General features: G+C 48.5%; 1 protein-coding gene across 4 annotated transcripts in view; it reads left to right on the forward strand.

Annotated features, from left to right (window-relative positions):
- The window catches only part of Znf185 (zinc finger protein 185 with LIM domain), a 50,550-nt gene that overhangs the window by 12,244 nt on the left and 16,995 nt on the right, over positions 1-21,311 (forward strand). For 2 of the 4 annotated variants that reach the window (XM_075957724.1, XM_075957728.1), the window contains exons 2-18: positions 177-256; positions 425-548; positions 880-942; positions 2,199-2,237; positions 2,323-2,400; positions 2,921-3,007; positions 3,678-3,761; positions 4,715-4,798; positions 5,064-5,105; positions 6,045-6,119; positions 6,275-6,364; positions 6,909-6,995; positions 8,267-8,365; positions 9,045-9,143; positions 11,816-11,881; positions 16,463-16,657; positions 19,984-20,169. In XM_075957724.1, the coding sequence (XP_075813839.1) occupies positions 229-256; positions 425-548; positions 880-942; positions 2,199-2,237; positions 2,323-2,400; positions 2,921-3,007; positions 3,678-3,761; positions 4,715-4,798; positions 5,064-5,105; positions 6,045-6,119; positions 6,275-6,364; positions 6,909-6,995; positions 8,267-8,365; positions 9,045-9,143; positions 11,816-11,881; positions 16,463-16,657; positions 19,984-20,169 (1,526 nt within the window). In that variant the 5' untranslated portion in view covers positions 177-228. The remainder of the gene's footprint in view (positions 1-176; positions 257-424; positions 549-879; positions 943-2,198; positions 2,238-2,322; positions 2,401-2,920; positions 3,008-3,677; positions 3,762-4,714; positions 4,799-5,063; positions 5,106-6,044; positions 6,120-6,274; positions 6,365-6,908; positions 6,996-8,266; positions 8,366-9,044; positions 9,144-11,815; positions 11,882-16,462; positions 16,658-19,983; positions 20,170-21,311) is intronic. The other 2 variants (XM_075957725.1, XM_075957727.1) reach the window with 2 other exon arrangements.

The following is a 21,311-nucleotide window of genomic DNA, read 5'->3' on the forward strand; positions in this document are numbered from 1 at the left end:
CTGAGCCATTTCCACATCCCCCCAAGCTTCACTTCTTAAAAGTCCCACTACCTCTTTGGGGACCAAGCTTCCAACACAAGAGCCCTTAGGGACACACCACATTCACACTCTAGAGGTGACCAATAAGCCATTAGAAATTCATGTACTGACAAATCTGTGTTTGTCTTTGATCCCAGGAGCCCACTGAATCCACTAGTAACATTACAACTCTGTTGAAAACGAAACATCATGAGCACTTCAGGAGGTAATGGAAAAGGTGAGCCTGGGCTACATGTCTGCTTGAATTATCACCAGCAAACCCCTAGAGGGACATGAACGTTGCCCAGGCAACCGATGGATGACTTCATAATGGGAGGGCTGGCAAGGGCCCTGGGACTAGGGGCTGGGGTTCCCCCGTTAAGGCTCTTAGGTTTGCCCCTGCCAGGGAAACCTTTGTCAGCCAGTGAAGAGGAGCGGAAAAATGTCCTGAAGCAAATGAAAGTGCGAACTACACTGAAGGGCGACAAGAGCTGGATAACTAAGCACGAAGACTCAGACGACCATGCTGTGTAAGTCCAGGAGGCAAGGCCAGAAGGGAAGGCAGCAATCAACACTGAGGGTGGGGGCATGGCACCCAACCCTAGCTAGGGATGCTGAGGACATTCCACCATTTAGAGCTAGGTCAGGCTGTGGGTCACCAGCCAGGTGAGGGTAAAGCCTGAACACAGCCACAGATGGGGTGCTGAGGCATGTGTGGTCACACACCTGTAAGGTAGGTCGGGAGAAGAAAAGGTAAGATGCGGTGATGGTGCATAGTAGGCCGGTTTGGGGATGGAGCCACAGGTTAACAGGTGGCAGGGAGCATGGGAGCCACTATATTCAAGTCCTGTCTTTCCACAGAGCGCTTTCCTCGGGACAAAACTACGCCACACCCTCATCAGTTGGAGAGGGATCAAATGCCAGGTAAGAGGTGGTACCTGAGTCTTAAACGGACCCCAGAGGCTCTTCTGCTGCAAGGAGGGGTGGTCATCACATAGGGAGCACATAGGGAGGCTGAATTGAGTCATTTGAAATACATGGATAAGACAGGCTCTTTGGGCTTCCCTTTGAATGTTTTTTTAAAGATTTATTTATTTATTATATATACAGTATTCTGTCTGTGTGCTTGCTGGCCAGAAGAGGGCACCAGATCTCATTACAGATGGCTGTGAGCCACAATGTGGTTGCTGGAAATTGAACTCAGGACCTCTGAAAGAGCAGTCAGTGCTCTTAACCTCTGAGCCATCTCTCCAGCCCCATTTTTTTTAAGATTTATTTATTTATTGTGTAGGCCAGAAGAAGGCACCAGATCTCATTACAGATGGTTGTGAGCCACCATGTGGTTGCTGGGAATTGAACTCAGGACCTTTAGATGAGCAGGCGGTGCTCTTAACCAGCTTCCCTTTGAATGTTTCTGCAACTTGGCCATCTCCAAGAAGCTGCTCCCTGATAAAATCACAGTCTATAGGAATAAATGCTAGCTAGGGCTTTGTGGTACCCTTAGACCTACCTAGCTGCACTATTCCAGCCCAGAACTCTAATATTTCTGGATAGGACGATCTGCTGAGACCTGTCCTCTCGCCAACTCCTTGAAGGGGCCCTCATTGCCTTGCCTGAGCCCAAGATTACCCCCTCACTACTTCTAGCATGCTCTCCCTAGTGCCCCCCAAGTCTTCTGAACACCATCTTTTGTTGACACATAGCAAGCCCCAGTGCCCAGAAACTAACATTTTCCACTTTCAGCCCCACTAGGGGCCAGAGGAGTGGTAAGGGAAGGCCAGAGAGCATTACCTTCTGTTCGCTTCAGCCCCAGACTGAGGCAGCCTGGGCTCTGACCAAGGGACTTTCAGTCTGATCCAGGAGGCCCTGGGGCCTGGAAAAGCAGAAACTTCTGGAACTCTGAAGTAAATGTTAAACCATAGAGCAAGCCTGCCTGGCACCCTGTTGTAAGCCAAGACTATGCTGGGCATGGCTGGGGTGGAGTCAGCCATGGCAAGGTTCCTGGGAGAGACTGAAGGAAAGCTAGGTGGAGCAAAGTGGGCACCTGGCCACTATATTGGGGTACACCTGACCACTATACTGGGATAGCCATCTGCTGTAGTTGAGAACCAGTAAAAATCGGTGGCCTGAGCTCTGTAGTGAAGCTGCTATTCCCTTCATGTCTCCTTTTCTCTTGGCAGTTCTCCGAACACAAAGGCTCCTGCTGGTTACATCATCCGGTAAGTGATCTCAAGACTCTACCTGCATCCTCATACCACTAGGGCCACACCCAGACTTCTCAATACCTTTCGGTGTCTCTTGTAGGGGAGTGTTCACCCGAACAATAGACAGCTCATCTAACTCCCAACAGCACCACCCTAAGACCAATGGAGCGCCAAGAAGGTACATCCTTTGTGTGCTGGCCAGATGCTCAATAGGAAGGTGGGGGAGTCTTGTCCCGAGCCTAGACCAAGGAAGGGCTAGCAGAGGAGTAAGAGAATGTCCTGCCTGGCTCTGGCCACTGGCCAAGGGCAGTGGCTGGGAGGGGAGTTCTGCATAGAGATGTGGATTATGCCTCCACTTCCTAGTGCCCACAGGCCTTTATTTTACTTACCCCATGTCCCATTGGCCTCACAGCTGGCACCTTGCTGAGAATATTGAAGCCATGTGCTTAGTTCACCTTCCTACTATGCCAAGGAGGCATGTTATGTAAACACCTTGCAATTAGTCATTATGCAAATGAGAGCCTGGCGGGCTGTTTCCTTGTGATGGAGCTGGGTCTGTCATGCTCAAAGTGCCTGGCAGGGCTGACGACAAGGAAGAACATCTCCTAGTGGCCCGCATCTCTACGGGGCTGTGTGGGTAAAGTTAGAGGCAAGAGCTGACCTGTGGTTGGGCAGATGGAAATGTCTTGCTCTTCTAGTGCTTCTGGACTGCCAGGAGCAGCTAATTCTGCTTCTGCTCCTCACTCCTCTGGTTATAAGATGACTACGGAAGATTATAAGAAACTGTGAGTATATAATGATCCCAGACACTGAACCCATCGAGGGGAGATGGACACTTACTTCTAAACTAGTCCCTTATCTGGGGAGATCTAGTCTTATTGGCTTGACAGCCTTGCCACTTATAACTGTGGCCTGGAGCAGAGGGTGGCACAGCTCTAGAAAATTGAATGGCTATTTCTAATACAATTATATGAGGCAAAACAAAAGCTGTAAGAAACTTCTGGAAGGAGCACATTCTAGAAAATGGACAATGAGCCATGGCTATGAGGCCTGCTGCTCACTGTCTGTGTTTTCTGGATATGTCCCTGTGCCCCTTCTTAGGTCTCAAGTTCTCAGGCAGGGCTGGCTTCAGCTAAGCTATGCTCAGAGGCATGATGTTTCTTACATTGTCATTGTCCCCATAGGCTATTGCTGTGGGCATTTTGTGTCTAAAGCTTCGCTTCACTTGAGGTTCCTTCCAAGGGCCCCAGGCCCAGGAGGAGAGCTTTGGACAAATGTCTGGATTGTGCCAGCACTTCCCAGGACTTCACATCCTTGTACAGCTTATTCCTTGCCCCATTGTCCTGTTAGTGGCGTTGGCAGTCATGAAGCCAAGGTGCTAAGGGGAGTAACTTGCAACAGGGAACAGGAAGGACATGGAGGAAGAAGATTCATAACTGTTTCTGTCCCCCACAGGGCACCGTACAACATCAGGCGCAGCTCCACATCAGAGACCGAGGAAGTGGAGGTGCCCTTCACCTCAGATGAACAGAGACGGAGGTAATGTTAGCCCTTATAAGCATAGCCATGAGTACGGCCAGGGCCAGAGCCTGTGCTGGAAAGGATTCTACCAGTCAGAGCACAAAGTGCATAGCACATAATCTGTGAGGACACTCATGGTGTGTAGGTCCAGTTGGCATTCCACAAGTTAGTGAACATCTCAGTGCTGGGCCAGCTCAGGAGACGCTCCTGAGAACCTTGCATGGGTAGAATCTAGGAAACACAGGACCATGGATAAGGCTCACGTGTAGATTCAAACTGTCTCAAGAAACTTGAATAATATTCAGGGTAAAGTGCCCCGGGAAAGGCTGTCTGCACCCGCCATCTCTGGGTGTATTGTGTTTGCAGTGTTGTTTGGTTGCAGGAATGGTCTCCAGAGTTTCAAGTGCCCCTTGCTTACAACGGAGGAGCCCAACTAAAGGCCAGCATCAGCCAGCTCATATGTGCTTTAGGAAGCATAGTGACAGTCCCTTTTGAAGGCCTGGAAGGATGGCACTTCTGTGCAAAAAGAGCACACAGTTGCATGAGCTTTGAAATCTGGATAGTGCAGGGCCATGGGGAATGAATAAGAAACTCTGGAGGTGCCTCACATTGAATGCCATTCTGACACTTGCTTAGGTATGTGCACTTAGGCAAACAACCAGAGCAGTGGCCAGGCTCCATCAGTTATGGAGTATATCAGCACCTACTTGCCTGGTTGTGAGGATCGATGAACCAGTGTGAGAATGTCAGCATCCAGGGCTGAGCTTGACATGTGCTACATGCTCCCTAAGAAAAGGTCCTTCCCTCGGTGTCCATGGTTCCTCTGAATAGTTCTTAGAGCAGTGCTATCCTAGCTTACCCTCCTCAACTCCCTGAGGGTATTCCTGAGTCAGTCCGTGAATCTCCAAGGCTAGACTGGCAGAGTGGCTAGTTTGACACACGTCAGATGCCCTCACCTCATACCACCCCAGGTCACAAGCTGCAAGTGGTGTTTTGAAGAAGACGGCCCCACGGGAACACTCTTATGTCCTCTCAGCGGCTAAGAAGTCCACTAGGTAAGTTGTCCAGAAATGAGGCCCCGTGGGCTTGAGCCTGCCTTGGCCATTACTGACTCCATAACCTGAGGTCCTTCTCCTCTACTGGGGTTTCGGCTTTCCTCTGACTGGTGAAAGAATAAGGGTATTCCAGCTTTGACCTTCTGGCGAGTCTCAGATGTACTTCTTAGAATAAAATCAGGAGGTACTGGGAACAGGAGAGGCTGTAAGATGGCCCCTGCCCTTCAGCTTTTTCCAACATGTTACCACTCTGCTTCCTTTCTAGCAGTCCTACCCAGGAGCTGCAGGCCCCATTTATTGCAAAGAGGTGAGTATCACCAAGGGAAGGAAGCCTCAGGAGCCAAATGCTAGCCAGGCAGCGAGCCTCCTGTCAGGGAGCAAAGAGAGTTGTCCTCCCCAGTCATAGCAAGAGTCCATTTGCTCTGGCCCTGCCCTGTACTCTCCTGTTGCCCAGAACCCCGAGAGATACTCCCTAGGAGTTGATGAGGATGTTATGGATTGGTCCTCTAGGGCAAACGGGGAAAAGGGGAATGGTTGCTTTGTCAGGAGACTACTAGCTGAGCGAGGCAAGGATCAATTTCTGTCAGAGGAAAATGATGGATAGAAGATAGAGAAGAAACTTATATGAAGGTGAATCTGAGGGACTGGGACCTTTAGTTGAGTGGACATCAAAGGCCTTCCAGATAAGGTGGCATCCATAATAAGCTGTAGGTGGAAAGTCAGTGAGGAACCAGTGTTCAGGCCAATACCTAGGCAGAGCAAAGAGCAGAGTGGAAATAGGGTGCTGTTGAGTGACAGTTGCTGACAAGAAAGCAGGGAGCAGCAGCACAAAGTACTGGAGAATAGTGGGTGCTTCTTAGCTCTCAATAATGGGGTAGAATGCTTTAAAACCCCAGAAGTGGAGGTCAGAACTCTGAAATTGGGGTGTTGGAAGGATTGGGACAAATCGTATTTGCCTCACCAAGCTAATGTCTTCTTCATTCACATCGACTGTGTCTGTGTCCAGATTTCCTTAGTCTCAGAAGGACATTGCCATTGGATTCAGGGCCTCTCCTAATTTAGCAGGACCTCGTCTTAACCTTTTTATATCTCCTAAGAACCTATTTCCAAATGAAGTTCCCTGGGATCCAGGAACTAGCCCAATGATAATGTCCTACCCACTCCCCCTGAGCTGGAGTGGCCAAGACACCGGTAAAAGCACCAAGATAGCTGAGAAAACCACAGTGACCACTTTTCTTGCCCACAGGGTTGATGTGGATGAGGATGTGCCTCCCGAGAAAAAACAGGAGCCCCCTGCTCTAGCACGATCTGTTTCTGGCAGGTAACAGTCACTCCTTAGCTGTGAGAGACGGGCCACTGCGGTGGCGTCCCGTTCTTACACTTGCTCCTGGTACTTCTCTAACTTGGCCAAGTTTACCCCACCTAGGGGGCAGGCCTGTTGTCTCCAGCACTTCTCACATCTGCCTTCTTTGCCAGTGTAAATGGAGGAAGAGCCCACGTGTCTCAAGCAATTCTACTTGGGTGCATACCAAGTGTTCCCAGCCCCTCTGGAAGCCAGGAACCCAGGTGGGTTTCAAGAACCATCTCTGGACTATGAGCTGGTAACATGGTTTCCCGCTGGTCTGACTGGCTGGGTTCGGCAACCTAGGAAGGTCTAGCGGTGCGGTGACAGTGCCAGGTCATCTAAGTTCTGCCTGTCTCACTTTTCAGGTTGCTGCCTCCCATACCCTGGTGGCCTTTCTAAAATGTCAACCTAGCCATGTCAAACCCTTGTCTCTACTTCAAGCCCATTTCACAGCTTCCTCTTAGCAGACACATCTGTTCAAATGCCCATCTAGAAGACCCTGTACTTTCTAAGATTGGCCTAGAGGCAGCTCCAAGTAGGAGACTGGCAGTACCCTTTCGCCCGCCTACAATCAGTGACTTGAAATTAGTTACAGTGCCAAGAAGACTCAAACAAAGAATAGATGAGGGCAAAGAGGTGGGGAAGATGGGTCTGGGTATCACACTGCAGCTAAGCACCAGACAGAGAATGCTCTTGGGTGCTGACTCAGAGGGAAAGAGGAAGCTTCTCTCCCAGAAATTCTCCAGTCTTTCCTTTGGCCCACAGTTTGAAAACTGAGGAGATCGTCCGTTTGCAGATCACAACCCCCAGAGCAGGACTCCGCCTGGTGGCCCCAGACCTGGAAGCCCTGAGGTACTGAGGCCCCATTGCTGTCCTGCCTCCCTTTGCACCTTTCTCAAGATGAGTAGGAGGCAGGAGGCTCAGTCTAGCACTGTGGGGATAACTAGTTGGTAAAAGGTGTGGCCAACCTGCATTCTCTACCAGTCTCTCCATATTTTATTCAACAATAATTATGTAATGAGTATTTGGTTTTTGTGAGGCCAAAAGCCTGGCCCTGAGACCCAGTGGTAACTGGAACTCCCTGGGACAGAACTACTGATTCTGACAAGATCAACCATAGCATGTCCTCAGAAAATGACAGGACTAACCAGCCAAACTGGGTGGGGACACTGGGTCTGTGTATTTTAAAACCAAGGTTTTCATTGTCTTGTTTATAAGAGAAGGCATTGGGGTGGGGTTCTTGGGTCTGCCTCCATGGCTTATAATGCCACAGTGCCCTGTGCTTAAGATGAGGAGCACAAAGGTCCGAGCTCTTTTCCTGGGAGAAGCAGCACGATCCCAGACGAAGGAGCACAGCTCTCTGGTCTCCTGAGCATCAGGTGGAACATCTGGAAACCAGGCATGGATGGCAGTATTACCCAGCGCTCCATCGTCCATCACCTAACACTCTGCCACCTTTCTTTCTGTCTGACTTCCACGTTCCTGCCTGGGGACATTTGGAGGTCATTAGATGATGGCAGGAAAGGAGTGTGAGTAGCAGGTGATGGAGTATGTGGACAGGGAAGAACACTGGAACATGAATTGGTAAAGGACAGATAAGGTGGAGAAGATAAAAGGATACCAGAAATATGGAACCAGGGAAACAGAGGGTATCACAGGGCTGAGGGAAGAGAGATTGGAAGTCTGAGGGAGAGACCCACTGGTGGGCGACCCAGAGTAATGCCAAGACTGACTCCTGGACTTGATAACACGGCTCCCTGATGAGGAATTAGGATTAGAAAGTTGAGGGCAGATGCCTGGGCTCCAGCTCTTCTTGTTACTTGTGGAACTTGGAGCACACCGGCTCAGGCCTTCTGAGCATCAAGCGGCTCATCTGGAAAAGGCGCATGGATGGCAATAGTACCCATGTCTTGAAACTGATGTGGAGAATTAACATGTGGAAAGTTGGAAGAATAGAGTCTGGCCCCTAGTCGATACCAGTGAGGAGTAGTGAGGATTTGTGAGTTGGCCAACCCATCATTAGCAAATTTTCAGCACCTAAGAGACAAGCAACATCTAAGGATGAGGTGAGCATCAGAGTGTGGGTGGTTGAGGAGTGGTTAAGTCATTTCTTTCCTCTGCAGGCCTTCCCATAAAACCATTGAAGCACCATGCTCTGAAGACTTCAACAGAGATTCAGCTTGGGAGGCTAAGTTTAAGAATTGCAACACAGATTTGGAAAGGTAACTCACTGCGGCGAATAGACCTTCCCCAGAATATAAAGCCCATGTGCACTCAACCAAAGGACTTCCATGGGCCTGGATCCAAAGTCAGCAGCTGAACTAAAGATCAGCACTATACTATTGCTACCTGTCTGCAGAGGGGAAAGTGGAGGGGGAGAGAGGGGGGGGCCTAGAGAGAGCAAAACTGTAGTATTTCCCCAAATATCAAATTGCAGAGGGGCACTAACTCCAGACCAGGCTCTCCCTCTCACAATTCTCCCCCTCCCCCGCTTTTCATTTGGGAGCTCTAGACCCCTAGTGTGGACTGAACCCTGAGAATGAGGGAAGGGGGCCTTAGATGGATGAGGAAGGGAAGTTTTTCTGTCTGCCCTCTCTGACTTGCTAGCAACCCCAATTCCCTGTCTCTTGCTCTGGTGAGCATTGGCCACTAATGTGGCTACCTCCCCCTGAGTTTCTAGCTCATTTGGTTTCCGTTCATGTTCCTTGCCCATTAAATTTGAGTGAAACAGAAATACTTGCTGAAAGAGTCCACTTAGGCTTGGATTGACTCTGATCAGAGCAGTTTAGGGAGCTAAGCAAGGACTTCTGCTCCCAAGTCATCAGACATACACTCAAGACATCGAAATTACACAAGGTTGCGCCTGATCAAAGTCAACAAATGCTTCTCTTCCAATATCAGATCAGCTGCACAGTTGGGTGGTGGCAGCGAGGAACCAGAAGCCCCAGAATCCCCACCAGAAGGTTTGGCTGGAGCAGGTGCGGGTGCAGAGCAAAAAGGGTAAGATTCTAGTGGGAGACAGTTCTCACAGATCCCTGTGACAGACCAGGTTCAAGCAGCCAAACTGCTTGCACTGCTGGGATCGGGACTCCTCTCTCCGGTACTCCCCCGTCCTTTGCTCTTGGATTTGCTGCTTCTTGGATTTACTTCCATTTCAGTCTAGCCACTGCCACACCTCTATCACTGACTCTCGGATTCCTCCAGAGCACATGCAAGGCGCTAACTCCCAGCTAAAGGCCTAGCCCTCAGCAAGGACTGGTCCTGGGTGGAATAAACTAAAAGAAACAAACTAACAAATGACATAAAAATGGAAGAATCAGTGCCTTCTTCCTTCATGGCTGAGCTCTGAAGACAAATCTAGGGTCCCTTTGTCTCTTTCTCCCTTTCCAGAAGAGGAAGAAGCCCCTCCATCTCTTGCTTGCCTCGCACTCTTCCCTGATCAAATGTTCTGAGAGTCATTGAAAGAAGTAGACGAGTGAAAGAAGCCCTGGCTGAGTCAGGAGCCACTCTTAGCGGGTGATTTGAGGAATCATCCCCGGAGACAAAGGCTAGTTATACAGATGTTGGCAAAATAATAGTACAGTTTCAAACTGTGCTAACAACATTATGGTTGGTCTGTAGGGAGCTGAAACTGCTAGAGGGCCAGCCCAACCCCATGACCTCCTAAAGTCTACCCAGAAGGATCCTGGGAGGATGCTCTTCTGGCTGCTTCCCCAACTGGATTTCTCACTAACTTAACTAGTTGCAGTGGGTGCCTGGAACCAGACATAGTAGGCACCACCTCTAAAATCTGCTTTTGAGCAGGTCTAGGAAAGGCCATTGGGTCATGGACTTGGTTCATTCTGCTGTCTGTGCAGACGTCAGAAAATCTTCCCAAAATGAACCAGGATACATTTATCCCCACTTTCAAGTTCCCAGTGGCCCCCCTCTTACTTGAAATTAAGTCCAAACTCCTCATCAAACAAATCCATTTCCTTAGAGTGAGACGAAACCTCAAAGTCATTTGCAAACTAGTATGAAGAATCTTCTAGATTTGTAGGATGCTTATTGTAGTCCGTCACAGTCGTCTTATACTAGTTTTGACTTTGTGTGTACAAGTGTATGTGTGTTCATGTGGATGCTTATGTGTGTGCATGTGTGTTCAGGCCAGAGATCAACCTCTGGCGTTGTTTCTTAGGCGCCATACACCTTGTGATTTGAGATAGGGTCTCATACCAGGACCTGGGCCTTACCAATTAGCAAGCCCTGAGGGTCTGACTGTTTCTTCCTCCACTGTGCTGGGCTCACAAATGCACACCTCCACATCTGGCTTTTTGTTTTGCATATGAGTCCTGGGCATTGAATTGAAGCCAGGTCTTGGGCTTATAAAACAAACTCTTCATCATCATCTAAGCCATCCCTCCCACCCAATTGCTTTTTGTTTGCTTGTTTTTAAGAAAATGGTTTACAATCTTTCCAGACTGTAAGTTGCCCTCCTGGAAAGCACTACCCTCCTTTCCCAGTCATTTGTATGAGATTACTCATTAGTCGAACTTGGTTCTTATAATTGCACAACTAACATAAGCAGGCTTAGGAGCCAACATAAAGGGCTCTGTTCATACGGAAGGCAGGGGCTTATGTAAGTGATGGGAGCACTGTGAGCATCAGTCTGCCAGGAAAGAAGATGGGGCCTAGGTCCGGGAAGCCTAGGTAAGACAGTGCTATACCAGATCCACTGGGCAGATACAGATGGATTGTAAAGGAGCTATGCTTTTAACGGTGACCATAGATAGAGCTCAGCAGGAGTGGAGAACGTGTTCGCAGACGCTATGACCCAAATGTTATTTAAAGTAGCTGGCTATGAACTGAGAATGCTCATGAGACAGATATGATTATCATTCATAATTTATTAACTGATAAAACTGATGACCAAACAAGATCCCAGAGCTTAGAGACATCAAAACTGTGGTTTGAGTCTACACTATGCTACCCCAGATAACGGGCTGTTTGGGGATGAAAGTGAGTCTTACTCCCCCAAGCTACGTGAGCAGCTCTTTCTTCATTGCCCAGCGTCTGCTAGGGCCATAGAGTTGTGACCTCAGACTAGCTTTGCTCCCCTTCCACAGGCTGAACTCAGCTTCTGGCTTCACTCCTTTTCTAGGTCCGAGTGACTGTGCAGCCAGCACCTCAGGAACTGACCCTGCTGTCACACAGAGCCCTCCCAGCTTTCTCAGTTCCAGTGGCCAAGGATCCCCTTATCTTCAGACCTTTGCCGCATCAAATAGTCATAGCTGGACCAAAAGCCTGCTAGGGGGCTGACCCAGAACTGCGTCCCTGCCATTGAAAGCACTACAAGAGGGACATGTGATGAGTTTGTTGGCCCAGAAATTTCAGCACCAACCTACATGCACCCACTTGGGGTAGTGGTGGAGATTTGTGGAAAAGGGGGCTGAGCAGCCACTCTCGGTGAACCCCTCCTGTATAGACTGTAGTCTGCCCCAACCAGCTGGATTGTGGGAAAGAAATCTCAGGGAGAGACAGACAGGCAGCACCAGGAATGGCAGTGACTGGCGGAATCAAAGACAGGACAGTCTTTACTGACAAACTCAGTCCTTCCCTTTCCCCTGAGAAGGCACCTGGGCCCAGTCTCCTCATTCTGAGCCTTAGCAGACTTTTGTGCTTTCTTCCCTCAGGTCTGGCGCCATGATAATTTCTTTTCTGAATGACAAGAAGAGCAACAGCGCAGCAGACTCCAAGGGGTAAGGCATTAGCAGACAGTGCTAGAAACCCAGCGGCTTGGGTAGCTATCAGGCTTTGGCTAGGAAGATGAAGCCAGCTGTGTCTGTGAGCTGGCCTGAAATATATGAAGAGACAAAAGATCCAGCTGGAACTTTTTGGCCTGTCTGTGCCAGGAAGCCTTCCATTACATACCATTGCTTGCAATGAAGCACTCTCTAGTCCAGCGAGGTCACTGTCTGTACCAGGAAGCCTTCCGTTACATACCATTGTTTGCGATGAAGCACTCTCTAGTCCAGCGAGGTCACTTTCCTTCCGTTGTTGGTGTGGCACTTGGGCCACAGACAATGAAGATGTGCTCCTGCTTTCAATGAGCTCTCACTGACTAACAAATCAGTGCGACCGAGGAGGGGTCTTTGGGATAGCTTAGTGGAGAGTGGAAACCGACAGCCTCTCGAGCAATGAGAACAGAACCAGGGAGATAGAAGTAGATACAGTTTATTAAGAAAGAGAAGATCATTCCTGAGAAGAGAAGTGGGGAGCTGAGGGGATTGCTCAGCTAGCAAGGTGCTTATAGTGTAAGCACTAAGACCTGTATTCCACCTCCAGAACTCACACAAAACGCTTGGCATCCCAGCATCCAGGAAGTGCAGACAGGAGACTCTCTGGGTCTTGCTGGTCTTGCCTAATTGGTGGGTTCCAGGCCAGTGAGAGACCCTGTCTCAAAGGAGTTGATGCTGTAACTAAGGAGTAACACCTGGGGTGGTCCTCTAGCCTCCAGATGTGCAGGTACACATGCAAACACACACACGCATACACACACGCGCGCGCGAGCGCGCGCGCGCACACACACACGTCTGTGTATATATGTCTGTGTGTGCACATATAGAGAAAAGAGAATGGAAGTGGATCAGATCTAGAAATGTTCTGAAGTCCAAAAGCCTTGGACAAGGAGAATCTTGATCCTTTATGGGTCATTTACATAGGCCCACACACTCACACATTTGAATCATGAAATTTTTCTCACTCATCCTGTTACATGCAGCCTGCGATGTATGTATGGAGAGGTCCCGTCTTCTCACAGTGGTTTCTTTGCTATGCTAATCTCGATGCCTCTTTCTGCATAATCCATTCTCCTGCCACAGCCTTTTGTTCTGTTTCCATGGAACCTTTCAGATTTATGCCTAGTTTGAAGAGCAAAGGCTTGAAACCCAGGTCCCTCCCCATGTCTTCTGGAAGAACAGTGTCTGAAGATAACAGCCATGGTTCTAAACTACAGATGCTTGTTAAAGGGATTGTGGGGGTGGTGGCACAAAGAGAATCAAGCCTAGAAAGAAGGGGACAGCTAAAGCTACAGAACTGTGGTGGAAATGTGCCTAGCATGTTCCAAAGCATAGAGTAGCTGGTGACTAATGAGAACAGGGCCTTGTTTCGTTTAATAACAAGACTTTACCAATCAGGTTTTAATCCAAAGAGACGACTGTGCTTATGGACTTAAAGGTGAATGGGTGTTTAGATTTTCACAGTCCACTACAGTTGTCTTTTTACTCTAAAGTGGTGTGAACAATGTCCCTTGAAGTCACAAGCCTTGCTATACAATGTTGCTTCTCTTAGATTGCACTGACAATTAGCACTCACTGAAAATATTAGCTGATGATAGTCACGGTATGTTGTCTTTATGTGCTGTAAGTTGTTCTGATAACTGTGAGATGGGGAAATGGGGAAACAAACAGAAAGGCTGTGACTTATACAAAACCAATTGTAGAGTTTGGTTCCAAGCGGTACATTCCTTTGCTCTTTACCAGTTTGAAGAACCAATGCAAAAGCTCCTGATGGTGGGGTTTCCTAACTCTGGCTGTGCTTAAGAATCTCTTAGGGTTTTTCCATTTAAAAATTTAAAAATTTTTGTGTATGGGTGTTTTGCCTGCATGCATGTTTGCACACCACCTGCATGCAGTATCAGTGGACGTTAGAAGAAGGCAGCGGGTCCCCAGAGACAGATGATTTGAGCTGCATATGGGTGCTAGCAATTGAAGAAGAGCAGACAGTGCTCTTACCTGCTCTTCCAGCCCCTCACCTGGAAAAGTGTTAATAACACTCTCTGAGATTTTTGTTTAATTTTCTGAGTATATGTCTCCAATATTTTTCTTAAGCTCACCAATTTCCTCTCTTCTCCAGTATACATTGAGAACCAATCTAAGGGTAACAGTTCTTTTGTTTTGGGTTTTGGTTTTTGAGACAGGGTTTTTCTGTACCTATGGAGTCTGTCCTAGAACTTGCGCTGTAGACCAGGCTGGCCTCGAACTCACAAAGATCCGCCTGCCTCTGCTTCCCAAGTGCTGGGATTAAAGGTGTGTGCCACCATGCCTTTAATTACTAGGAGAGCAATTCTTAATCAGAGGTTTGCTCTGCCTACCCCCTACCTTCCTGTGTGGTCTCATAATAGGCCGAGTTATTTTTGGATGTCACAGCCAAGAGTGGGTTCTAAAGGATAGGAATCTGGGCGCTGCTAAACAAGTGAAACTGTTGCCTGATTCTTTTCAAAACACACACTAGCTTTATCCAGTCTACAATGTTCATTGTATTAAGGTTGACAAGCCTTCTTCTATTACCATCTCTTCGGGGACACACACTGAAAATATCAAAGTGAACCACAGGTACAATCAGACTGCCTCGAACACGCACCGCGGGTACAGAACGCGTGCGCCTGTACCTATTCTAATTAGACTGCCGCATACTTCAACTGCGCAGGTCTACAATTTGGTGCTATGCCTGCGGCTATGCGCATGCGCATGATGCGCTGGGCGTGGGTGTCTAGGCCAGAGTTTGGGTGTGAATTCGCCTACTCCCGCAGCCGCTAGCTAGCTGGGGTATGAGACAGCAGGAAAGGCGAAATGGCTGCTCCGGAGACTAGCGTCAAGATTTCTCCTGCGGCAGTTCCTGCGCCAGCCACAAGATAGCGCTGGAGGATCACAAATGATCCTGGTTGCCCATCCCATCCCCCCCCCCCATCTCTGCGTGTGTGGGGGGGTGTGGTTGGCTACAGTGGCCAATTTGTGGATGGCCTCACCTGGGCTGTTTGCAGAGGTTACTACAGTACTGGCTGGACCTCAAGGTCATTCATGACTGACCTCTCTCTCCTGGACAGGGACTCTACTGTGTAATTTCACAGTTCCCTATACATTTGATAAACAAACTAATTGAGGAGCATGAGGTCAGGACCAGTCACAGGGCAAAACTTTGCCAAGGTCGTAGAGTTAATTTAACTGTCAGAAGCTAGAGGGATTTTGCCCAGTGTTCATTTGTGCATAGAGGGCTGAGAGCTTGGATTCTGAAGCTTTGATTTAACTCTCTGGGACCTTTGGTGTGCTGCTCAGCTTGTACAGGAACAATAACGGAAATAGCTCCTACTATATAGACTTTAAAGAGAATAAATGGGTTTACATATGTAAAGCACACAGGACATTTGGGGGGTCACAAAATACTATCAAATACTCATTTTATAAAACCATCAAGCTAAAGGAAGTAGTTGTAGAGAAACTATCCGATGAGACTCCAGAGAGCTCGCCTCGCTTTCCCACTGCCAGTTTATTTTATCCATTTATTCAGTCATTTAATAACACACTGTTTTGCCTTTTTCCTTCTAGCCCGAGTTGTTTATAGTTTGCATCCTACATGCGAGGGTCTCACAGCTAGCAAGTGTTGCCAAGCAGTGAGTTATACTGTGGAAGCAGGCTTATGTAGAGAGTGACGTTGTCTTCCAGGCAGAGTGTAGCTAGGTCAAGAGTTGGCAGTGGCTGTCTTAAGCCACCAGATTCTGTGCAGGCTTCAGAGGCCTTCAAAGGCCTCCTTTGCTGCTATTTTCTCTTGGCCCACCGGACTTGCAAGCAGCTCAGCAGGAAACTAAGACACCTCCTCCCGGATGCTACATTGCACAGAAGGGCCTCCTGGGCGTGTCTGGCTGCTCGCTCTTTTTCATGACCTATGAAGTTTACAGCTTCTGAAGTTGCAGTGGCTTAGCGTTGGAGAGTCTTTGTTCTGTTGGCTCATTTGGCCAGGACAACCTCTGTTTCTACTACTGCTTCTTCCCGATAGAACTGGACGTGACAGTTGCTTTCTTTTCGCTGCAGAGGGGTTTTAGCTTCTCCTCACCTGAGGCTGAAAATCATGGCTACCACTCATTCTTTTTGATACAGCGGCTTAGAGCCCTGCCTGCTATGGGCTTGATGTGCACAGATGCGTTCCAGGGATAGTGGTCATGTTCTTCTCTTGTGGGAGGGTGGAATTAGGAGGGACTCAGGAGGGAATGCTGGGATACCAGGGTCCCAGTCTCAGTGCTTGAAGACAAGGGAGGGTGGGAGGAGGGGAACACCATCTAAGGGCGTCTGCTGCCTTTCCTGTGGCCCCTGCCATGGAGTGTGCAACGCGGGTGCTTCAGGGATTGCCCCATGGTCACAAACACTACTTTTAGTGACAAGGGAGCAGCAGTACCTGGCTCCTCTCTTTAGATGAGAGTATCCCATCCTCTGGCCATGGGAGATGCCAGTAGAGTGCAGTGGAACAGTCCCCTGGGACTCTCTCTCATGATACCTTTTCTTCCTCAGCCCCTCAGCTGATGAGGAGATGAACATGGCTCCCATGACCATCCAGGCCTGTCAGGAGACATATGGTACTACAGAAGGCGGCCAGGGAGACCCAGCTGTGGCTCCTCAACAGCCTGCAGATCCCAGCACCCTGGAGCTGGGGAACAACTTCAATGTACTCAGTCAGCTCGCCCCATCTGAGGCCCGTACCAGCAGGTAAGATCTTACCCTGGCCTTCTGATGCCTGTAGCCAAGGTGTATGTGATGGCCACGCGGTAGGAGGGAACTGCTTCTCTCAGTCCAGGCCATTGTGTGACACACACTGGCCCAGCCACTGCCTGGCTTCTTTTCTCAGGCAGCACTGACAACTTCCTGGGATTAGGAAGCTGGGATGGGGCTGTGATCACTGCAAGAAGCCTGGCCATTTCCCAGTGCACGAGGCAGGAGGGAAGTCTGTCTCCCAGAGTGTCTGTGTGTGGGGTCCTAGGGATGGTGAAGACTATTTTCATTTATACAATGATGGTGTCAAAGTATGACACAGAGTATGAGTTCCATAGACTGCGAGGAAGGGAGAGAAAGGGCGAAGAAGAATGTTGGTGTTGGTGTCTGTGTCCGCATGACTGATGGGGACTGGGACGGGATAGAGGTGACTATGAAGGCCAGGCTCTCGAGAATGCTCTTCGCCTGCCAGCCCACACATCTCTGGGCACGCGCGCAGACCATTTCATGCAGAGTCCTTGTGCTGCTTGGTGATTTCTAGGGTGCAAACAAAAGTGTTAGGCAGTCATGAGGAGCAAAGCAAAGGATTCCTCAGAGAAGACAGAGATACTGAGAAGAGTCAAGACTCTAGGAACCAGGGAGACAGGAGAAGGTACAGTTGAGCAAGGACATTGATTAAACAACTTCGTACTCAACTGTCAAATCATGTGGCTTCTTCCTTCAGTGTGATAAAACCTGAAGCCTACTATTCAGAACAGTCAAGGGATTGAGGCAGCCTCGGTCTCCAGCTCCAGAGAAGTGGATAAAGGACATGCACTCCATGTACACAGTGGAATTCTTTTTAGCCATAAAAAAAGTTACATCACTTGCAGGAAAAGGGGTGTAACTGGAGGTCATCATACTAAGCCAGTCCCAGAAAGATAAATAATCATGTTTTCTCTCTTTTATGGTTCCTAGATTGTTTTTTTAAAAAAAGAAAGAAAAGGTACACAAAATCAGTGGCATGAAATAGAAAGGAAACCGGCGAAATGTGCTCAGTATACAAAATGCTTTATATATATATATATATTTTTTTGGTTTTTCGAGACAGGGTTTCTCGGTGGCTTTGGAGCCTGTCCTGGAACTAGCTCTTGTAGACCAGGCTGGCCTCGAACTCACAGAGATCCGCCTGCCTCTGCCTCCCGAGTGCTGGGATTAAAGGCGTGCGCCACCACCTAAAATGCTTTATATTTTAAATTTAAATTTTTTTTAAAAAATTGTCCTTCTGTGACACAGTACCAGGTACAATGAAGAAACAACAGAAAATTTTAAAGTAAGCTTTAAAAAGCGCAACCTACAGATGCAGGAGAAGGTGATTGGTCCTGTTGTCCTTTCCTTTGGTGATGGATGGGCATTTCTTTCCAGGAAGCTTGAGGTTGGAGCTGGGTTTGGGGCTAAGGAGAATTTCCCCCAATAGACATGCTGGAGAAGGCATTCCAGGTTGAGGAAACCAGAGGCAAAGGGTAGGGGAGACTACAAGGAATGAAAACTAATTGGTGGCCTGCCAAGAAGCACTGGGAGGGGCTAGGCAATCACCTGCTCCCGAGGAGCCAGAGGGCCAACCAACTTGGTTTCATGTTGGAGATAAGTTGCATGGGGTGTCAGGTCAGGGAGATGCGCAGCGCACAAGGCAGGAGACCCATGCGGAGGTTGTGGCTCAGGCTGAAGGTGAGCTGTAATGCTACAGGTGATGCTGACTTTAATTAAAAGCAATGGCGCTAGAAAGGCAGTGCCCAGATTTCTGTTTGCGGTGACAGGGTGGATGCGGAAAGGAACTAGCTGAGGATGCGGAAGCTTGAGGAGTTGCTGTGCAGATGCGATGTTCAGGTCATTGGTCTTGCTGACTTTGAAGTGCCTGTAGGGGCTCCAGGTGACAGGTCAGCCCAGTAGGCTGGAGTAGAGTAAAGATGTGACCTGTGTCTAGAGTGTCGAGGTTGGTTAGCTTATAGATTACACGTGAAGGGAGTGTTCAAGAACAGGTCTGTTGTTTTTCCACAAAATCCCCAGTTGTCTGGATAGCTGTCGCTATCAGCTTGATGGGAAAATCCATGTGGTTCAGGGATATAAAGGGAGCCTGCCCTTTGGTTCCAAACTTGTAGGCTCCCAACCTTCATCGGTAGGTGTTTCTCTCCATTTCTATTTTCTTTTTAACTCGAAATGAGAAAAACAGAGGCACTAATTGAGTGTCCTCTCTTCTAAAGTCCTAAGCAAGGACATGAAATGGGAAAAAAGTTCCATTAATTGCTTTTCTCCTTGCGGTGGTCACCTGCCAGGAGCAGTTTCTCAACAGGAGAATTGATTTGGACCCCCAGCTTGAGGGAAACAGTCCGGTATGGTCAGAAGGCATCAGAGCATGGGACAGCAGCTCACACTGCGAGTGCAATTGGGAAGCCAAGCTGAATGCCGCTTGTAACGGCGTAAATGAATGCAGACAGAAATTGTAATAAATATATACAGCTTTAATTGGGAAATAGACTTACAGAACCAGAGGTTCCCGCAGAGAACAGGAAAGCAGAAGGGGCAGCAGGGAGCATGCCCGCAATCTTTATAAGTAAAAAAATATCCTCGGGGGACCCCGCCCTACAAGTAAGGTGATTGGCTGAGTCTCTCCTACATCTCCCCTTTTTGTCTAAATAAGATAGAGCCAAACCAAATACAACTATATACAATAGTAACAAATAATAAATATAACAAACAATATTGAGCAAGAAACATATGCTGAGTCTCTCCTACAGCCGCTCAGCTCTGCACCTCCTTTTGACTGTTTTATTCGGTTCAGCGTCCCAACTCATGCTGCCACCCCGATTCAAGGAGAACCTTCCTTCCTTGAGTCAATGTCTCTAGGAACCCCCCCATATATCTGCCCAGAGGAATGCCTTTAAACCCATCAAGTGGCAGTCAAGATTAACCATCAACGGTAAAAATCAGAGAGACACGAAGCCATTTAGGCCAGAAATTTGAAGGAAAATACTGGAGGGCCTGGGGAAATGAAGATGATTTGGGTGTGGTACCAAGAAGTAAATGTTTGGATAAATGGAAGAATTAGTAAAGACTGAAGCCATGGAAACCAAACCTTTTCCTCTGATTGCCACTTTGATACTGCCTGCTTTCTGAGAGTTAGGTGTCTGCTTGGCTCTTGAGATGGGTTACCCAATGCCCTTGGGAAATGATAGCCAGACCCCAGAGACCCAGCAAGGTCAGGCTTCTGCTCCTCTTGGCATAACACACACACACACACACACACACATGTATACATAACATATACATAATATATACTTTCTCAGCACTCCGGCGGCCTGTGAAAATGTGACCCCCAAGATATGTGAGGCCTGGCAGGAGACACCTGAGGTCCTACAAGGTGGCCAAGGGGACCAAGCCGTGTCTAGTCAAGAACTTGCAGATCCCAGCACTCCAGAGCCACAGAGCAGCCCCAGCGGACCCGAGCAGCAAATGAAACTGGATAATACCAAGTAAGAGCCTGCACTGGCCACCCCCACCCCCCCACCCCCCACGGCACAGGCCTGAGGGGCTAGAGAGCAGCAGGAAGCGGAGTGAGCGAGGAAGAGTCATTGCATCATATGTCAGAACAGGGCTGCAGTGCAGCAGCCACTGAAGCCTGAAAATGTGGGCTTGGGGGAGTTTTGCATTCATGGGGTTGTGGTTGAAACGTATTGCCATAATTAAAGGCTGCCACCCCCACCAAGACGGTCAGAGTGGGAGCTTTCTGACGCCTGGCCACACCAAGGGTGCTTATACAATATTTTTTCTCATTGGAAAACAAAAAACAAACAAACAAACAAAAAACCTCTTTATTTTCCGAAGTCTAGTATGACTTTTCTCTATTTTTCCTGGCTGTCCTGGCTATTCTGCCTTCCGACTTGATTCTGACCCACTGTCTTGTTCTCACCTTTGCTTCCCGGGTCTCTCAGTTCCAAGAGTCTTAACAGGAATTAGGAGACAATCAGAGGCCAGAGCCTGCACTGTTAATCGCCAAGGTGTGCATACTGTTTTTCTGTTTGTTATCAGCCTAGGAAAAAAACCTGTGCTAGGGCCGAGAGGGTCAGGCAAAGTGTTGTTAACAGGGAAGGCCGGTAGCAGCTGGGAGAGAAGAGGAAAGAGGGCCTGAAAGAAGGGCCCTGTGGCTGATGGGAATAGAGGAAGGTGACCAGAGGCAGGCCTTGTAGGTTAGGGAGAGGAGTCATTGGAAAGGATGAAGAACTTTGGAGACCTCTTGCTGTTTACATTGCAGATACTGGGAAGTCTCCTTTATTCCTTTTTTTTTTGTCTCTTTACTGCTGGCATCCTTTGTATGTGTGTGTGCGTGCGTGTGTGTGTGTCTGTGTCTGTGTGTGCATGTGTGTTAAGTGTATGCAGACATGCTTACCCATCTATGGGTATGTGGAGGCCAGAGGATGAGCCCAGGTGTGTTTATCTCCCTCCACTTTATTAATGTTTTGCATGGGTATGTGTGTGGTGTGGGTGTGGGTGGTGTGTGCATGTGTTTGCATGTGCACATACAAGGTGGGTGCAGATGCATGTATGTGGGTCGAAATTGGCATCAGTTATCTTTGATAATTTTTTTTTTCTTGAGACAGGGTCTCTTGCTGTACCT

This window comes from Microtus pennsylvanicus, chromosome X, assembly GCF_037038515.1.
Source record: "Microtus pennsylvanicus isolate mMicPen1 chromosome X, mMicPen1.hap1, whole genome shotgun sequence".
NCBI classification, from domain to species: domain Eukaryota; kingdom Metazoa; phylum Chordata; class Mammalia; order Rodentia; family Cricetidae; genus Microtus; species Microtus pennsylvanicus.